Here is a 19944-nt window from a genome sequence, read left to right as displayed (position 1 = left end):
TCATGTCATTTAAACAGAAAAAGATAAAATTTACCTTTTATTTATTCTTATTTTATATATGTAAACATTGTGTAAATATTTATAGTAAGCTTAAATTTCATTCATAATTATTTCTAAATTGCTAAAGATCACCAGTAATTAAACAACCAAGCAATGTAATAATGGTTTAAACCACCACTTCTCAAACCACACATGTTAATGTAAAAGAAAATGTTCTACAAAAGATCATGATAATGAAACTTTCAGGAAGTCATGTATACTCTGTTCCTATCTAGTGTTTGAAAATGCATATCGGCTTATTAAGGTTCTGCACTTAAGACATTTCAACAGTTTTTAAAATTTTTTTCTAAAATGTAGACAAAAATGTTCGTTATTCAGTTATTATCAAGATTTTAAGCACATGTGAGTCTTGTCCAACTTTTCCCCCTGTAGATGAATCCTGGTATTCCTACTGCCATTTTCCATGAAGTTGTTTGTCTTTTGAATTTTCGTAAAGATAATACTGAACTTTAAAAAGTACACTCTTCTGTCTACCAGTTCTCAAAATATTTTTGTAGTATCTTTCATTATTAATTCAGATATATGTGTAATTACATAGTTATAATACTGATGATGAGTTTAAATAATTTTATGGCTTTTCTTCACATAATTTTATTTTATAAACATAATTCTATACTGATGCATATTTTAGTATTTCTTTTAATAACCACATGCTCTTCTTTTTAGTTGACATCCTTAGTTTATTGTACTATACCCTTATATTAGACTTTTAAGATGTTTGATCTTCTGTACTTTTATAAGGAATGTTGCTATATACAGCTTCCTGAAAATTGTTTTTATTCTTTTGTATTATGGACAGTCCCGTACTTTCGTACCTGATTCTTTTTTTTGAAAATATGCTAGCGGTGATTAATAAACTTACATGATATAAATGTTTTTATTTGTTAGACAGCTAAAAAAATTACGATGTCAGATGTTATTACCTTACCTTTATAAATAGATCTTTCAGTTATATTATTTCAGTATTATAAACCTTATATATAGTATCTTTACAACTAAAGCTGGTAATTCATTCAAGTTTAATGATTTCCATCTTATCATAATTGCATTCATTTTATGAAACCTATGTCTCCTATCACTGGTTTTATCACTTTTTCATGTGTACATACACACGAACTCATGCACATGCATGCATGCACTCCCTCAGAAAAAGAGAACTTCCAATGCTAGAAAAAATATAAATAGTAAGAGTTATGCTCCTGAAATTGATTTCTTGTCTGGCAGATACTCACCCTGCAATAAATCAGAATATTCTTTTGTCAGCCAATTTTTTTAAAAGTCTGGTTTTCATTGGCTTAGGGGTGTGCAAAGTACAAAATTGTAGGCTGTAAAACAGACAAGCACAAGAAAGTGAGAGCTAACTACCTGGTGTTTTCTGGTGATAAAACAGGAGTAGGAAGCATAGACCAGGAACATTTTCATGAAGGTTAAGTATAGCATCACTGTTAGACTAAAACAGTATAAAAGTTTTAGTACCACACCAATTATGTTACACTTTGGTGGAAGTGTGCATAGGTCTGTCTCTTTTTTTCTTACTTGCTAAAGGGATTATCTTATATACATGGGTTATTTATTTCAAATGCCTATCTAAAGGCTACATTAGGTTGAAATGAGTTTACTGTATTTGCATTTAGGCAAACAGAAAGAATAAAACACTTGAGATTATTTTTAAAAGCTGTTTCATTTTAAAATGGTTCGAATAGAGACAATTCTGCTTAAATTCAGGATTATGACATACAGTTTGCTTTTAATAAAATATGCCCTATCCAAATCTGAAAATCTCATTATGGAAATGTAAAATATTTCTGTGTTTTTTAGCCTGATATGTCCCCCCCCCCTTCATAAACCCTATCCCTGGTTTTTGCATCCCTTTATACTACTCTGTCAGGTCAAAGGCCTGTTTAAATAATAGCAACTAATTTGCTTACATTTTTTTCATGCCTTTTAGAAATTATGTCTGGGTGAAATAAATCTAATATAGCTATCCTTAGTCTTATTTACTTTTAGAAGTTATTGATTAATAGATGCAGACTATTGCCTTTGGAATGGATAAGTAGTGAGATCCTGCTAGGTAGCACTGGGAACTATGTCTAGTCACTTATGATGGAGCATGATAATGTGAGAAAAAGGAATGTATACATGTATGTGTAACTGGGTCACCTTGCTGTACAGTAGAAAATTGATAGAACACTGTAAACCAGTTATAATAAAAAAATAAAAATCATTCTATCAAAAAATTAAAAAGTTAATGGTAAAAAAAGTTTATTGATATTATTGGGCTTGTGGTAACTGCTTTAAGGTGATTTAATCTCATAGTTGATCTTATTTAGGTTTCCTTCCCAAACAATGTTTAATGTATTGTCCCATGAGTGAGTGAAATGTCTGTGATTCACTTTATATTGAGATGTTTATTAAAGGTACATAGTGTCTCTCAAATCATGATAAATGGAGGCTTATATGAACATGTGCTTTAAGACTATCCTACCAGATCAGTCCATCTTATTCAGTGTTCGTGCTTTATAGAAAGTAAAAGAAAATACTTGTTTAGTTTGCTTTACAGAATGGGTTCTATACACACACACACACACACCCACACACACCCCACAAATGTAAGATAATGTGAAGTTTGTGGATCTGTGTTAAAAGGATAACTGATCATGAGCATCCCTGATTGCTTAGTCTAAAATTTGATATACAAAAATCTATGTGTGATTGTGATTAAATCTGTTTATAGAATCTCCCATGGCTCACATACAGGAAAGAAGAGTTTTTTATGTCTTTTTTTTTTTCTTTTTTAACAGGTATCAAATAAAAACCACAGAAGTTCTGAATTTATATTTGAGTCTATATCAAACATTTTTTTTCTCCTGGAAAAATTTCTTCCAAAAGAGGGGAAAAGTATAATCCATTGCTCTGAATGCCTTTTGTTTTAAGCTAAATTTCAAAGGACTGTCCTAAATACCCTTATATTAAGCAACTTCTCTATAAAACTAATGGGGCTCTGTTGTTTGCATTTATTTCTTTAATTTGCTAAAAAAAAATTACTAAAATTTCAATGTAATTTTAGGAAGCAATGAAGAGAATACTTTGATGAGCAAAATATAATAAACCCTTCACTATTCTTTAGTGAGATTTACTGGTATAGATTTCAGTTAGTTTTCATAGTGCCTTTCAGAATGCTGTTAAGGCTGTGTCTTACAAATTCTGTAGAAAGTACTTCTTTGTTTTGAACTTATAAATATTTGAAGAGTCATATGATTCAATGTTTTCATTAGTTCAGTTTCGGCTCTGGGGTATGTAACAGAAGGTGTTCAGGTCATCCCTACCTTGAAATGGTCTGCTAGTAAGGTACAAAAGAATGTGTTGACCATCCCTTAAATCCCTAAAATCCATGTGAGCCATTTCCAGTATGCTGGAAATTTAGACAATTAAGGAATTTATATTGAGGCAGACAGCAGAAGTAATGCAAGAAATCTCCAGGTATGCTTTATACTTTATTTTAGATAGAATAAAGGGGGGGCTGAAGCCTTTTTTGGCCAAGTTTCTTGATACTTTACAAGCTTAATGTGATTGAATAACTAAAGTAATCTCTGGCCCAGAGAGGAAAGGCTTTCTTACCTATGGAAGAATCTGTCAGTGAACAGACCTCAAATCCAGTGCACCTTCTACTACCAGCGCCTTTTAAAAGCTGCAAAAAGAGCTCCAATCATTTTCCATTTTGTGCAGACGATACTAGTAATCATTGAAAAGGAGCAGTTACAGTATAATATCATAAGTAGAAGCAGCATTTGTAAAGATGTTCAACATGCATAATCATTAGTAAAATGCAAATAAAAACCACAATGTGATTACTAAGATGACTGTAACAGTAATAATTTTAATAGTTTTAAAAAGCAGAAAGTAAAATCTTGTAGAGAATATGGAAACATTGCACATCAACAGGTGAATAGATAAACAAAAGTAGTTTGTACACAGAATGGAATATGATTCAGCATAAAAAGGAATGATGGTCAGATATGTACTACAACATCAATGAACCTTGGAAACATTATGATTATACTAAGTGAAATAAGCTAGACACAAGAGACAACTACTGCTTGATTCCATGTATACGAAGTATCTAGAATAGGTAAGTCCATAGAGACAGAAAGTAATTAGAGATTTCCAGGAGCTGGAGTGAGGAAAAATGGGGAATTATTGCTTAATGGACATAGAATTTTTTTTGTTTGAAAAAATTTTGAAATAGTGATGACAGGAGCTTTGTGTTAATGCCATTTGTCCACGTAAAAATGGTGGAGCTCTCGTGGCTCAGCAGGTGAAGGACCCGACCCTAGTCTCTGTGAGGATGCATTTCAATCCCTGGCCTCACTCAGTGGGTTAAGGATCCTTTATTGCCACAAGCTGTGGCATAGGTCACATGTAGCTTGGATCCGCTGTTGCTGTGGCTGTGGTGCAGGTCTCAGCTATGGCTCCAATTTGACCCCTGGACCATGAACTTCCATATGCCACAGGTCCTGCTGTAAAAAGAAAAATAAATGGTGAAAGTGGAACTTTTTATGTTATTCATACATATATCCACAATATAATAAAGTAGAAGTAGTTGTAATGTACTATTACTTAACACTTAAATTCTTACTAATTTACAGGTACTTTCCTGAGGTGTTTATATGTCCTAACTATCTGTTTCTCACTGTAGACATATTTTATCCATAACTAGTAGAGATTCTGCTACTAAATATTTTACAGTCTTGCTAAAAAAAGAAAAGTTTATTTGTTAACGATATGTTTTCCCCTTCCCTTCTAGTTTTTATGGTCTTAAGATCTCTGTTACCGTCCCTTAATGAGTCAGGTTGGAGGTATAAATTTAATTTAATAAAACAAAAAAGAGCATAATTGTATTATATAGAATAAGTTAGTACCTTTTTTGTGTGCCAAAGATTACAGAACAGTATTTATAAACATATTATATAAAATGTATGTGATTATCTATAAAATGTATGTGATTATCTGCTCTCTTAAGTACACAGAGAGTTCTCCAGAAGAATGTTTGGGTAATGGAACTCTAGATGATTTTCATTTCTTTACATTTTTCATGATGACCACAAGTAACTTTTATAAAAACAGTATATTTTACTGAAGTTTGTATAGTTCTTGATTAGCCACTTGTGGATTGTTCATGTTACAAATGAACTGTTTAAGGCTTAAACTTGTCCAGTGCCATTAAGCATCTTTCTGAATCACCTTTTCTAATAGCAGTTGATATTTATTCAGGAAATTGTCTTATTGTAATATTGCTCTGAAAAGAACAAAATCAGAAGCATAGATTTGTGAAATTCTTTTAAGGCCAGTTGGAAGTGAGGTCTTATCAGACATAATACTTATATCATGTATCTTTAGTTACAAAGTAGTAACTAGGAATACTGGGGCTACTTTTAGCTATTAGGTGATTACTACTGCTGAAAATGAGTGTACAGATATGATTCTTGCTGAAACTCTTTATTTGAAACTTGGTGAATTACTTAGCTTCTCTGGGTCTTGGGTCACTTGTCTGAAAATGAGGAAGAACGTTGCCTGACTTAGCAGTTTGTTGTGTTTAAAGTGGTGCAACAACATGTAAAGTACTTTTAACAGAGTCTGAAACTTTAAAATACTCCCGAACTGTTAGCTATTATTACCTTTATGTAAGAAAAGTCAGTTACCTTGTATTTTTTCAAGTAGATTTATGGTTTTACTGAGGGGATATTTTATGGAGTGTACTTCTTTCCAATGAAAATTTGGGTTTTATTTTTGCTCAAGCATGCTCAAAGATAGTCTTCTATTATAGTGTACTGTCAGACTGAAGAAATGACGTTTAAGAATGAATTTTCTAAACATTGCATTGTCATTTTTAGCTTATATATCAACTAGTTCTTTTTAGACTACTGGAAAAATGTGGCCTACTTATACTTAATTGCTTACTGATTTCTGGTAGTCTGACTTAGTTCATTTAGAGAAATCATTTTCAAAATTATGATGACTTTGAAAAGTATATTCTGTAGTTTAATTACAATAATTTTTATTTTGCCTATTTTCATGGTTTACCCCCATCTCAGAACCTAAACTGGATATTTTTAGTCTCATATGAGAATTGTATTTATCTTTTTTAAGTCTAATTATTTGGTGAACACATTTTATCACATGTTCTATAAATAGAATTAGTTATTGTTTCTGACATGAAATTCTTGGTGCATCTAGACTTTAATAGACCACAGCATTAAAGTCTAGTTGTTATTATATATCATATGCTAAATCTACTTATTTATTAGTCATATGCTTTTCACAAATTCATATGCTGCTAATAATTTCTCGCATATCATGATTTATATGATATCACAGATTGGATTTGTTTTTAAAGAAAAAAACACATCTTGTAATTTTTCTTATTTTCTTGAAAAGTTAAGATAAAAAATAACATTAAAATTAAAGACAGATGAAGTTCCTCTTGTGGCTCAGCTGTTAACGAACCCAGCTAGTGTCCATGAGGCCACAAGTTCGATCCCTGGCCTTGCTCAGTGGGTTAAGGATCCAGCATTGCCATGAGCTATGGTGTAGGTTGTAGCCGCTGCTCACATTCTGTATCGCTGTGGTATAGGCGGCGGCTACAGCTCCAATTGAATCCCTAGCCTGGGAACCTCCATATACTGTAGGTGTGGCCCTAAAAAGACCAAAAAAGAAAGAAATTAAAGGCAGGAATAATGGATTATCTTAACTTTCTGACTAGTCACTCTCAATGTAGACTGCCTGCCTAAAAATTTTTTTAAATAAGAATTACATTGATTGACATATATCTGTTTTAAAATATTGGGTATCAGAATAGGTTTGTATTTAAAAGAGGCTTCTATGTAAAAGGCATTCTGAATCTAAGAAAATATCTTATTTGCCTGTAGTAACTGAATGAGAAATCTGTGTGAGTAAAAGTACATATGTATTTTTGGTTTTGTTTCCCCATTAGCACTGTTCAGAATAAGTGTTTGGCTTAGCGATACAGAAGATTTTGAGACTACAGATGTCAAATTTTCTTAAGAAAACTTTGAATTCTGAGGGCCTAGTCCATAACTAGCTGGTGGCTTTGTGCTCTTCCACCAGTACATTGGAATAAAAATAAATACATGAACTCTAGATTCTTTAATAGCTATCACATAATGTTCCCTTGACTATTTTCACAGATTAGTTTAAAAAAAAGCTGTAGTAAAATCTTGGGATCAGAACAGTAATCTTTCCATTTCTAAAACAATGCTTTAGTAGAAACACAAGAATCTGTTAGGATAATTGTCAAGCAAAATTCAATTATAATCTGATTGCTCTCTTGTTACAAGCTAATAATCATTTTAGCGAGTAAATTTACCAAATTTAATTTTGGGAAGGTATATTTTATCATTTTCTGATTCACTTCATATTCAGAATAATTTTGAAATTAGATCCTATGTCATATACTTTAGTGAGTTTGGGAGAAAACAGATATATCTTGGCTGATGGAAGAAAGGTGAATTCAGTGTTTTTTGGCTCCTAAGTTCTTCATTTTAGCAAACTTCCCATTGTTTCCTCCAGTAACTACATGAAATGAATTCCACCAGCTCTTCTCTATGTGATAGATCATCAGTTTCAGAGCCATAATCATAATGCAGTTACCTTTCCTTGTAGCATCAGAGGCTCCTGGAAATGCTTGATACAGAGAAGGAACTGTTAAAAGAAAAAATACAGGAGGCTTTAATTCAGCAATCTCAAGAACAGAAGGTAATATTTTGTTTGTTAGAGTGTGGAAAGAATGTTAACTCAAATAATACATTTAATGTCTAATGATCTTATCATTTACAGGAAATATTGGAAAAATGTTTGGAGGAAGAAAGGCAAAGAAATAAAGAGGCATTAGTATCTGCTGCAAAGGTATATTTCTACCTGAAAAGTTTATTTTGTAGTTTAATTCTAGTACAATTCCTATTTTTGTTTATCCCCACCTCAATACCTAAAGTGAATATTGTTGCTAAGAATTGTCATCTTTATGTCTAATTATTTGCTTGGTACAGACTCATCAGTAATAATCAGTTTCTTTGTAAGTAGAATTGACAGATTGAATTCATTAATGGTACAGTCAGTCTACATTTAAAAACATTTTGTCCCAGAAGTCAAAAAGAATTTTTTCCATTTCTACTCTTCATATTCTTGTTAAATTTACATTGCACAAGATGTTGAAGTCCTTCAAGTTTAGATTATTAATTACTTATTTAAAAGTATACACACACACACACACACACACACACACACACATAGGGACACTATATCCACATGGTATTTGATAGGCATCATACAAGTAATGATTGTGTGTGTGTGTGTGTGTGTGTGTGTGTGTGTACACATGTATTTATTTATCAATATAAATGATTTTTAAAGCCAACTTTGAAATAGCTCATCTGGACAATCTTGTCATAGATATTAAATATACATGTACTAACAAATATACATGTTTCCCTGAAATAAATATACTGCCAGATATTTGTGTAGCCAAAATGGGTTTATTCAGTATTACAAGAGAATTGCAATCACCATGGTCTGCAACCATGGTGAACCTTGTACAAGTTCCCACGTGGCAAGGGGAACACTTTTATAGAGAAGGAGGGAAGTTGTGAAGGTTATAGTAAACAGAGATTCCATGGTTTTTCATTGGCTGAGTGCCTGCCAGAAAACAAAAGAGATCTTTCTTCTTATTGGACTCTGCTTCAGTCATAGGCCTTAAGAGCTCTCCTTTAAGTAGGTCTCCTGACACTATTTAATTGAGGTTTCTGTTTATGATTTTTATTTTTACATTTTCCCCTTTGATCAAAGTTTTTCTCTGAAAGCATCACTTACCAAGAATCAATTTTTCTAGCTTAAGCTCTTGTTCTTCAACACCAGGCAAGGCCTTTCTCAGGTGCAGTATCTCAGGTCAGAGGGAAAAATACAGATTTGAAACCTATTGTAGTCATTGCCAAGTAACAAGGATGGGTCTGAGGGAGACCTTCTTTGGTAGTTTTTAATCTAAGGTCCATATATTATCAAGATCATAATAAGATCACATCATCTGAAGTGTTATATCTTCATTAAAGGTTTGGTGACAAACTCCCAACAGACCTGGTCTGGGTATTTTGGGAAAGCTGTCTCATCAGATGTCATCTGCTTTAATTCTGGGAAATCTTTATTTTCAGGTCACCAGAGGATTTGCAGGTCCAGTCAGGGTTCAGTGCTATCTTTAGATGTGAAACATGAATCCCAGAATCTGTTCCTTGGAGTTTGGTGGCACTAGGGTTTGTTATCAGTACCTGAAAGGGGCCTCTCCACCATGATTGAAGAGAGGTCTTCTAGAGATATCTTTTCTAGTAGACAGAGTCTCTGGATTTCAAGGTGTGATGCTTATGGTGCACTTTGAAAAGATTGTTCTACCCAGTGCACAGTTATTTTAATAGAAGTAATTAGGCCTTTGCAATATGGGAATATCTTTTCTTGTATCAGTTGCGGTTCAAAAATGGCAGGAGCCAAGTGCATTGGGCATCCTGTGATTACCTCAGGGGCTGAGTATATGAGTTCCAGAGAGATGGCTCTGAGATGTTGAAGACCAACAGCAATGCTTTTGGCCAAGGTATTTGGAGGCCTCTACAAATGTCACCAACTGAGTCTTAATGTCATTAGTGCAGTCAACTAAAGCAGAGGATGGAGGGTGTTAAGCACAGTGAAAATGTTGTAAAACTGGCTAAATTGTGCAAACTTGTTGAAGCATCTAGCCAATAAAGTGGATTCCTAGATCACAATGATGTTTGGGAGGACTTCTTCAGGTAGGGATACTCTTTACCAAAAGGACTTTAGTCACAGAGGAGGGAGTAACCTGTCTGCAGGAGAAGGCTTCTTTCAGATCACTGAGAAAATTACAGACCATTACTAAAACATGAAGTTCATTAGCAATCCCCACTATTTCAGGCGGGGCAAAGGCTGCTTTATAGTAGTGGGGTTGAACACCAAGGTTATGTCTTTGGTGTCATCTAGGATTGGAAGAGATTCATCCTCAATCACGAGAAATGCTTCTCCAAGCAGATTGAAAGGAAGGACTGGGAAGAGCCCCTATAGTCCCTCAAAGCCACACATTTAAGAATTGGAAGGGGATTAGAAAGGCTGGTTGGAAGGCCAAAGACACTTAAAGCACTTAAATTTGTAACTGTCCTTTCCAGTATCCTGGCTCTTTGTAATAATAGCAGACACTGGGAAGCTTTTTATTTCATTTAGCAGACTTCATTTGCTGGATTTGAAGATTAAGAAATCTGGTGTTCTTCCTTTTAAGGGACTAGATCATCTAGAGTTTGAAAGAGCTGGTTTACTACATTAATTACATCTGGAGTGGATGTAGTTTTCCATTCAGTCCTAGTCCTTTTTATTAGAAGGGAAGGGTCTCAGTTCAGCCCATTAATAACAGAGTTAAAAGCTGCCCAGGTGGAGTCAACATCTGAAGGAAGATCAGAATTTTTTTTTTTTAAGCAATCTGCCTTTTTTTTTAAGGGCCGAATCTGCAGCATATGGAGGTTCCCAGGCTAAGGGTTGAATTGGCCTATGCCACAGCTACAGCAACACAGGACCCAAGCCACATCTCCAACCTACACTACAGCTCACAGCAACACCAGATCCTTAATGCACTGAGCAAGGCCAGAGATTGAATCTGTGTCCTTATGGATGCTAGTCATGTTCGTTAACCACTGAGCCACTATGGGAGCTCCTTTTTAAGCAATCTGAAGTTGATCGTCGTAGTCATGAACAGGTTCATCCAATTTTTGTGTGCAAGCCTGAATTCTCTTCCAAACAAGAGGCTTTGGAAAAGCTCTGTGAATTGCTTAATGAAGTCACCTAGCAACTGCCTGAGCCTAACCCATATAATCAGTTAGACCTTTCAGGATTTTGTCAATTAGCAGTTTTCATCCTATATTGGGCCTGGCCTTCACTGACAAGCTTATGAACACGCCTAGAGGATATGTCTGAGAAACAAGGTTGATGAGTTGAAAATGACTATATTAAATCCTCAGCAAATCTATGTGGATCTTTGATTTATTTTGGGAAAATCTTTGACTAAGGCTTGAAGTTCAGCTTTCATCTACCAAATGTAGGAAATTAAGGATTTCATTCAGGATTCTCACCAGGCTTAATTTTATAGGGAAAGATTCCGACAAGTTCGGAGGAGAGGGGGGTGTGAAGAATTTCAGAGTAAAGGAGATGTTTGGCAGGGTGATCTGTATGAGGGAATTGATGATATAGAGGAAGCATCAGCGGCATAAACAGGTAGGAGGAAGATGACACCAGAGTCAGAGTCTGGCCAGGAGGATCCAAGGATGATACAAGATGGTGCCAGGGGAAGCCAAGGAAGAAGAGCCTGAGGTTTTGGGAACCATTTCATCTTTACTTGTTTGGCTTAGCTAATCTTAAAATCTTATTTTGCAGAGAGGCAATTTTAGGCTTCTGATAATGTTGGGGAGCCCTAAGATACCAATCAAAATAGGCATATCACTCAGGTCAAGAAATTTTGGAGCTATTGTAATCCAACTCAGTTTTAAAGAAATTAAGTTTGGAAATTTCAAACCTTCCCATAATGGCCACTGATAACTTGCCTTTGGTAAGGTTGGTCCTGTTAGTCAGGAATGAACATGAGGAAGAGACTGTGGTTTTTAGACATCAGATTGGCTAGGTTCCCTGTAGGGTGAGTGCCCTCAAAATTCTTAAATAACTGGGATCCATTTCTCAGAAGTTTTTCTCTAGAGTAAAAGGATGATTTTCAAATGGCTTTAATAGCCTACAGCTCAAACACCTTGCAAGCTACTTAATACTAGACAGTTCTAAAGAGACAGCTTGATCCTGAAGGAGCCAGGCCAAAGGCTTTTTCATCCAGTTTCCAAAGAATAGTCCCTTCCAAAGGAAAAAGCTGAAGTCTGAAAAAATGATACAGTTTCGGTGAAGACATCCCTCTTCCCAAAGGAAGGGCTGAAGGCATTTTCAGCCAGCTTTGGTTGAAACAGTATGATCTCAAAATTAGACCATAGTGCCAGATGTGTACAGAACAAGGCATTAATAAGAAAAATGAAATCTTAAAATAAATTCCAAATAAAAGGTGTAGAGCTTCAAACATAAAGATGGCATGAGCTTGGATCTAGAAGAAAGAAGCACCTTCAGTCTCCAAGGTTATTGTGGGTACTGTATCTGTTTGCTCAATAGCCCCAGAGGCTTCAAGGGTCTTCTCTGGCCCCCATGTGGGCCACCAAAATGTTGACATAAAATAAAATAGACTGCCAGATATTTCTTCAGCAACGATGATTTATTCAGGATTAGCAAAGAATTGCAGTTCAGATCTGCAACCAGGGAGAGCCATGTGCAAGAACCCACATGGCAAGAGAGGGAGAATGCTCTTATAGAGGGGAAAAGGAAGTTGAGAGGGCTGTGGGAAGCAAAGGGTCTGTGGCTTTTCTTTGGCTTAGTTCCTGCCAGGGAAGTAGAGGAGTCATTCTTCCTGTTGGACTCTGCTGTAGTCACAAGGGCATTAGAGCTCTCTCTTCCTTATGGTCTCCTGATGCTATTTAACTGAGGTTTCTGTTTATTAATTTTTTTACACATGTATGGCACTAAGTGTTGAGTCTGGGATTTAAATTTAGTAAGCAAATATTAAAAGTCTCATATGTCCAAATCACTATGCCAGGAGTGGAAGTTTAAGAATAACTATGATTTTGTCTTTTCTTTAAAGAATTTACAATTGTGTAAAAAATAAAAATAAAAAAATTTAAAAGTACTTACATGCTAATAAGGTAAGGAGGGAAGCATTAAATTATTATGAGTATATTTCTATGTCATAGAGTTTTTAACAATAAATTATTTCTGAACTGAGCCTTGAAGGATGCCTAATATTCTGAATAATAACTTTGAATTTTATTCCATAGGTAAGTAGACACACATTGAAATCTGAGTACAGGTGTGACGTAATGGTAATTGACATTAATTTTTGAGCAGTTGGAATGGTAAAGACCTGGGGCAGGGAAAGAAGTTATAGAGAGTATCTGAAGTCTGGGTAAGAGATAGTGCGTGGCAAAAATAGAGTAATAGTGGTCTTGGAAAGGAATGAAATAGGCAAATTCTAGAAATAGGAGATGGAATCAGCATGTCATTGTGGATGATATGAGGTAGCCAAGTTGTGAACTCCCAGAATATTCACTCAGCAGTGACTTAGAAAGTAATACCTCGGTATAGAGTTTGAGGTACCTGTGATATGTCTAGATGACAAAGTAGGCAGCTAGATCTACCTGACCTTTACAACTTGGTATATGCAAATCACCTGAAGATATTAATATTGGCTAATATGGTATTTTTTTTTCCAGCAGAGGATGGTAGTGATAGCCATGGAAATTGTTTTGTATAATCACCTCACAGGAGAGTGCAGAGTAATGAGTAGTCTAAGAACTTAGCCCTGAAAGATCTCCAAAATTTAAAATCCAAGAAAGGAAGAAGTTATGAAGAATTGAAGAGACTGAGCAAGATGCCAGGGAGAAATATAAGCAGCATATCTCATGCAAACTGGAAAAAGAAAGGAATTCACAAAATCAGAACTAATCAACTGTAGAGTGTTGCTTTGAGGTCAAGGAAATAAGGATTAAAACAAAACCCAGAAAATATATATATTATATTTGTATATTTTATATAAATGCAATGTCTTTCTTTTTCCCATTTTATGTTCTTGCCTCCCTTGTCAAAGATTAATTGACCATAGGTGTCTGGGTTTATTTCTGGGTTCTCTATTCTGTTCCATCGGTCTGTCTGTCTGTTTTGGTGCCAGTAGCACACTGTCTTCTTTTTTTTTACTCTCTCTTTTTTTTTTTTTTTTTTTTTTGTCTTTTTGCCATTTCTTGGGCGGCTCCCGCGGCATATGGAGGTTCCCAGGCTAGGGGTGGAAACGGAGCTGTAGCTGCTGGCCTATGCCAGAGCCACAGCAATGCGGGATCCGAGCCGCATCTGCAACCTACACCACAGCTCAAAGCAATGCCAGATCCTTAACCCACTGAGCAAGGCCAGGGATCGAACCCGCAACCTCATGGTTCGTAGTCGGATTCATTAACCACTGAGCCACTACGGGGAACTCCGTGTACCATGCTGTCTTGATGACTGTGGCTTTTTAGTATCACCTGAAGTCTGGGAGCGTTATGCCTCCTGCTTGGTTTTTGTTCCTTAGGATTGTTTTGGCAGTTCTGGGTCTTTTGTGGTTCCATATAAACTTTTGAATTGTTTTTTCTAGTTCTGTGAAAAACATCATGGGTAATTGGATAGGGATTGCATTGAATCTGTAGATTGCTTTGGGTAGTATGGCCATTTTTACAATATTAATTATTCCAACCCAGGAGCATGGAATATCTTTCCATTTCTTTGAATGCACTTTAATTTGCATCTTCTTTAATTTCTTGATTAATGTTTTATAGTTCTCAGTATATAAGTCTTTCACCTCCTTGGTCAGGTGTATTCCCAGGTATTTGATTTTTTTGGGGTGCAATTTTAAAAGGTATTGTATTTTTGTATTCCTTTTCTAATATTTCATTGTTAGTATACGGAATGTGACTGTTTTCTGAATGTTAATCTTATATCCTGCTACTTTTCTGAATTTGTTGATCAGTTCAAGTAGTAGGGTTTTCTATGTATAATATTATGTCATCTGCATACAGTGACAATTTACCCTCTTCTCTTCCAGTTTGGATGCCTTTTATTTCTTCTGTTTGTCTGATTGCTGTGGCTAGGACTTCCAATACAATGTTGAATAACAGTGGTGAGAGTGGGCATCCTTGTCTTCTTCCATATTTTAGTGGGTAGGCTTTCAGCTTTTCTCCATTGAGTATTATATTTGCTGTGGGTTTGTTATAAATGGCTTTTATTATATTAAGGTATGTTCACTCCATACCCAGTTTGGTAAGATTTTTGACCATGAATGGTTGTTGGACATTGTCAAATGCTTTCTCTGCATCTATTGAGATGATCATTTGGTTTTTGACTTTTGTTTATGTGGTGTATGACATTGATTGATTTGCATATGTTGAACCATCCTTATGCACCTGGGATGAATCCCACCTGGTCGTGGTATATGATCTTTTTTATCTGTTGTTGGATTCAGATGGCTAAAATTTTGTTGAGAATTTTTGCATCTATATACATCAGAGATATTTGCCTATAGTTTTCTTTTTTGGTGGTGTTTTTGGTTTTGGTTTTAGGGTGATGGAGGCGTCATAGAATGTCTTTGGGAGTGTTCCTTCTTCAACCTTTTGGAAAAGTTTATGGAGGATGGGTATAAGTTCCTCTTTGTATGTTTGGTAGAATTCACTTGTGAAGCTGTCTGGTCCTGGACTTTTATTTGTAGGGAGTGTTTTTATGACATATTCAATTTCCTTTATAGTGATCTGTCTGTTAAGTTGATCTATTTCTTCTTGATTTGGTTTTGGCAGCCTGTAAGTTTCTAGAAAGTTGTCCATTTCTTCTTGGTTGTCAGATTTGTTGGCATATAATTGTTCATAGTATTCTCTTACATTTTTTTATATTTCTGCAGTATCTGTTGATACAGCATGCAAAAGATCAAGAAAAAGTTCCTTTTTCATTTGTTATTTTATTTGGGTTTTTTCTGTCCTCTTCTTGGTGAGTCTGGCCAGAGGTTTGTCAATTTTGTTTACCTTTTCAAAGAACCAGCTCTTCGTTTTATTGATTTTTTTCTATTGTTTTTTGAATCTCTATTTTATTGATTTCCTCTTTGATCTTTATGATTGCCTTCCTTCTGTTGACTTTAGGTTTCATTTATTCTTCTTTTTCTACATCATTTAGGTGATGGGTTAAGTTGTTGATTTGAGATTTTTCTTCTTTTTTTGAGGAAGGCTTGTATTGCTATCATTTTCCCTCTGAGAACTGCATTTGTGGCATCCCATAGATTTTCATTAGTTGTGTCTTCATTATCATTTATCTTGAGGTATTTTTTAATTTCCTTCTTGATTTCATCATTGACCCATTGGTTTTTAGTAGCATGTTGTTTAGTCTCCATGTAGTTAGTTTTTTCTCATTTCTTTTCCTGTGGTTGGTTTCTACTTTCATGCCACTGTGGTCAGAGAAGATGCTTGAAATCATTTCTATACTTTTAAATTTGTTGAGGTTAGCTTTGTGCCCCAGTATGTGATTGATCCTTGAGAGTGTTCTGTGTGCACTTAAGAGGAATGTATATTCCCATTTTTTTTTTGGATGTAATGTCCTGAAAATATCAATTAAGTCTAATATTTCTATTGTGTCATGTATGATCTCTATTGACTTATCAATTTTCTGTCTAGAGCATCTGTCCATTTATGTGAGTAGGGTATTAAAGTCTCCTACTATTACTGTATTCCCATCAGTTTCTCCTTTTATGTCTGTTAGTATTTGTTGTAGGTATGTGGGTACTCCTATATTAGGGGCATAGATATTGATGATTTTAATATCCTCTTCTTGAATGGATTCTTTTGCCATTAGTGTCCTTCTTTTTCTTTCTTTATGGCCTTCATTTTTAAGTCTATTTTGTCTGATATGAGTATTGTAACTCCTCCTTTCCTGTCTTGTCCATTGGCATGAAATATTTCTTCCCATCCCCTCACTTTCAGTCTATATGTGTCCTTTGCCCTAAGGTGAGTCTCTTGTAGAAAGCAGATTGTAGGGTTTTGCTTTTTTAATCCAATCTTCCACACTGTGTCTTTTGATTGGTGCATTCAGTCCATTGACATTTATGGTAATTATTGATAGATATGTATTTAATGCCATTTTAAAAACTTGTTTTCCTGTTGATTCTATGTTTCTCCTTTCTTCCTTTCTTTTTTTGGTTAGATGATTTCCATTTATTTTATGCTGAGTACTTTTCTTTTTAGTTTTTGTGGATGTAATGTTTGCTTTTGATTCTTGATTGACCTGTTTTTTAAGTATGTTAACCCCTTCCTGTATCTGCTTGCTTTACCCTGATAGTCACATAGGCTCAAACACATTAATATGGTAAACGTTAATATGTATAACCCACATAAGCAAAAGCTCTTGGAAGTCCTCTGTAATTTTTGAGCATGTAAGAGATCCTAAGTCCAAATTGTTTGAAAACTGATTCTTTAAGCTAAGGCTTGTTTTCTTTGAGTTTTAGAAATGCCTTGAAAGTAAGTTGGTTATTTGTATAAAAACAAACAATTTATTTTATTTTGCAGCAATTATTATATATGCATAAAAATAGCAATGTTAGAAATAAACCCTATAAAATCAAAGTTTTGTGTTTTTAACTCGTCTGTCTTTTTCAAGGAATTATTGTTTAATCACTCTTTAAAATATTTTTGTTTGGGTCATTGTTTTGAAGCTTGAGAAAGAAGCAATGAAGGATGCAGTTTTAAAAGCTATTGAAGAAGAAAGAAAACATATGGAAAAAGTCCATGCTGAAGAAAGGGAGTTGTGGAAGACTGAGCATGCAAAAGATCAAGAGAAAGTATCTCAGGCAATTCAAACAGCTATCCAAGAGCAAAGAAAAATTAGTCAGGTTAGTAAAATTTGCTCTGTAAATATTTTCTTTTTTCTTATTTTTCTCAAATAATTTACTGTAGCAGAAAGAACAAGTTTCTAGGTAACTCAGATTTTCAAAGGTGAGGTAGTCCTATCAGATATATTCCAAGTCTTCCTTGAACAGCTCACTGCTTTTATTCTCTTATAGTTGGAGAAAAAACTACAACCAAACAACTGTCATTCTATTTGCCCCTTAAAGTTTCATAGTCCTGTTCCTGAAAACTGACAAATTACTTTTCTTGGGAGCCAGGTGAAGCTTATATATCTTTTATTTATTTAGAAGAGCAGGATAAGCAAATAAATTGCCATGTTCAAACTTCATTCTTGTATTTTACCTTAATAATTGAAAAGACTATCTCTTATGTTTTGGGGACTGTACTTATTTCTGGGGATACAGTAATGAAAAAAAAAAAAATTCCCTCCCTTCTTACAAAGAAAACTGACAGGAAACTAGTAAAGGTATAATTTAATGTGAAGTAATGATACATGTCATAAAGAGAAATCAAGCTGTGTAAGAGACTAGAAAGTAAGGGGACCAATATATAAAAAGGTTAGTCAGGTAAAGACTCTAAGGAGGTTGCATTTGAACTGAGGCCTGCATTGAAGTAAGGAGTTTGTGACCAGCTGGGGAAGAGTCCAGGGAATAGCAATTCCTTGCTATTCCAGGAATAGAGAATAGCAAGGGCAAAGGCTCTCAAGCAGGAAGATGCTTCGTGTAATAAGTTTGTGGCACTGTTAGGGGTATAGATAGATACTCAGACCAGTGGAGTAGGATAGAATACAGAAAGAGACACAGATTCTTCTGTAGTTTACAAATCTGTAAAGATGAAATCACAAATTAGATAAATTACCTTAGAAAATCAGGGTTCTTAATCTGTGTTCCATGGAAGGGGACCCTAGACAATCTGCGAAGTTACTGAATTATGCAGAATTTGTATAAATGTACAGATTTTTCTCCAGAGATAATCTGTAGCTTTTATTAGATCCTGAAAATATTAAAAATGCAGTCATTCCTTGGTATCTGCAGAGGATTGGTTACAGGGCCCACTATTAATGTCAAAATCTACCAACTCTTTAAGTCTTAAAGTTGGCCCTTCATACCGCAGTTCTGTATCTGCAGATTCAACCAGCCATGGATCATGTAGTACTATGTCTTTATTGAAAAAAATACACTTTAGGTAAATTAAAGATTTTAAATCTGTAAGTTTAATATATTAAAAAGAATTTGGGCAAATATTGGAAACTCTTTGAAAGGAAGAATACAAGCAGGACTTCTGGAATAGCAAGACTAAGAGCCTCTACAAAATAACTTCTCCAGAAAGGCAATGATTGTGAAAAACTATTTTTTTCAGAACTCTGGATATTAACCAAAGACTTCAACAACCCAAGGATTATTTATTCAAGAAAAATAGTTAAATCTCCTAACAGCAAGCTTTTGTAAAGTTTTAACTTGCCTTATTCCCATCCCCTATTCTTCAGCTCCATCACAGCTTTAGTGTAGCTTCACAATCATAGTTGCTGTGAAAACCAACAATGTAGAAGCCACTGAAGGGCACATACTAGATTTAGAGCTCCAAAAACTCTGTCTCCAGAGAACTGTTATTTTTTGGTTTCACTGACAGTGCTATAGAAGGTCTCCATTCACAAGGCTTGTTGATATTTGACCTGCCTCAAAGTTTGTTCAGTGAGAAAAGCCCTATATCCAGGATGTTTGTCAGAATTAGTAAGTGATAACTATTTAACCTCTCAACTACCTGGGACAGAAATACCTGTTGGGACAAACAAGAAGCTAGCCAAAAAACTTGAGAGAGACATCAGAAATATGATTGCTGTTGGTAACTTTATAAAGCTTCTAGTGGAAATTCCTGTCTGGCCTAGCAGTAGTGAACCTGACTAGTATCCATGAGAACATGGGTTTGATCCCTGGCCTTGCTCAGTGGGTTAAGCATCCAGCATTGCCATGAGTTGTTGTGTAGGTCATAGACATGGCTTGGACCCTGTGTTGCTATTGCTGTGTGTAGGCCGGCAGCTATATCTCCAATTCAACCCCTGGCCTTGGAACTTCCATGTGCCGTGAGTGCAGCCCTAAAAAGACCAAAAAAAAAAAAAAAATCAGTATAAAGCTCTTAGCTTTTTAAAATGTTCCTAGAATTCTTGAAGGTCACACCCATGCACAGGTTTGTTTATATGCCCTGGTAAGACCTGAGAAAGCCCTCATCTCTCACCTCTGGCTGACTTTGATTCTCTGCAAGCAGAAAGTGAAGGCTAAGGTAGGGT

At 35.1% G+C, this 19944-nt stretch overlaps 1 protein-coding gene across 23 annotated transcripts in view; it reads left to right on the top strand.

Annotated features, from left to right (window-relative positions):
• CCDC91 (coiled-coil domain containing 91) overlaps positions 1 to 19944 on the top strand; it is a 396188-nt gene that overhangs the window by 244545 nt on the left and 131699 nt on the right. For all 23 annotated transcript variants that reach the window (XR_014845230.1, XR_014845231.1, XR_014845232.1 and 20 more), the window contains 3 exon segments: positions 7741 to 7833; positions 7915 to 7983; positions 17468 to 17644. Coding sequence is in view for 19 of the 23 variants with exons in the window: in XM_085024567.1 (XP_084880693.1) it covers positions 7741 to 7833; positions 7915 to 7983; positions 17468 to 17644 (339 nt within the window). In the remaining 4 variants the exon portion in view is untranslated.

The sequence above is a fragment of the Sus scrofa genome, chromosome 5 (assembly GCF_054392235.1).
Source record: "Sus scrofa isolate SSC_HxYL_T2T_F1_AM1 chromosome 5, Sscrofa_HxYL_maternal_Yorkshire_Landrace_v2.0, whole genome shotgun sequence".
NCBI classification, from domain to species: domain Eukaryota; kingdom Metazoa; phylum Chordata; class Mammalia; order Artiodactyla; family Suidae; genus Sus; species Sus scrofa.
Note: the sequence above shows the minus strand (reverse complement) of the source record. Positions and strands in the feature narration are given on the sequence as shown.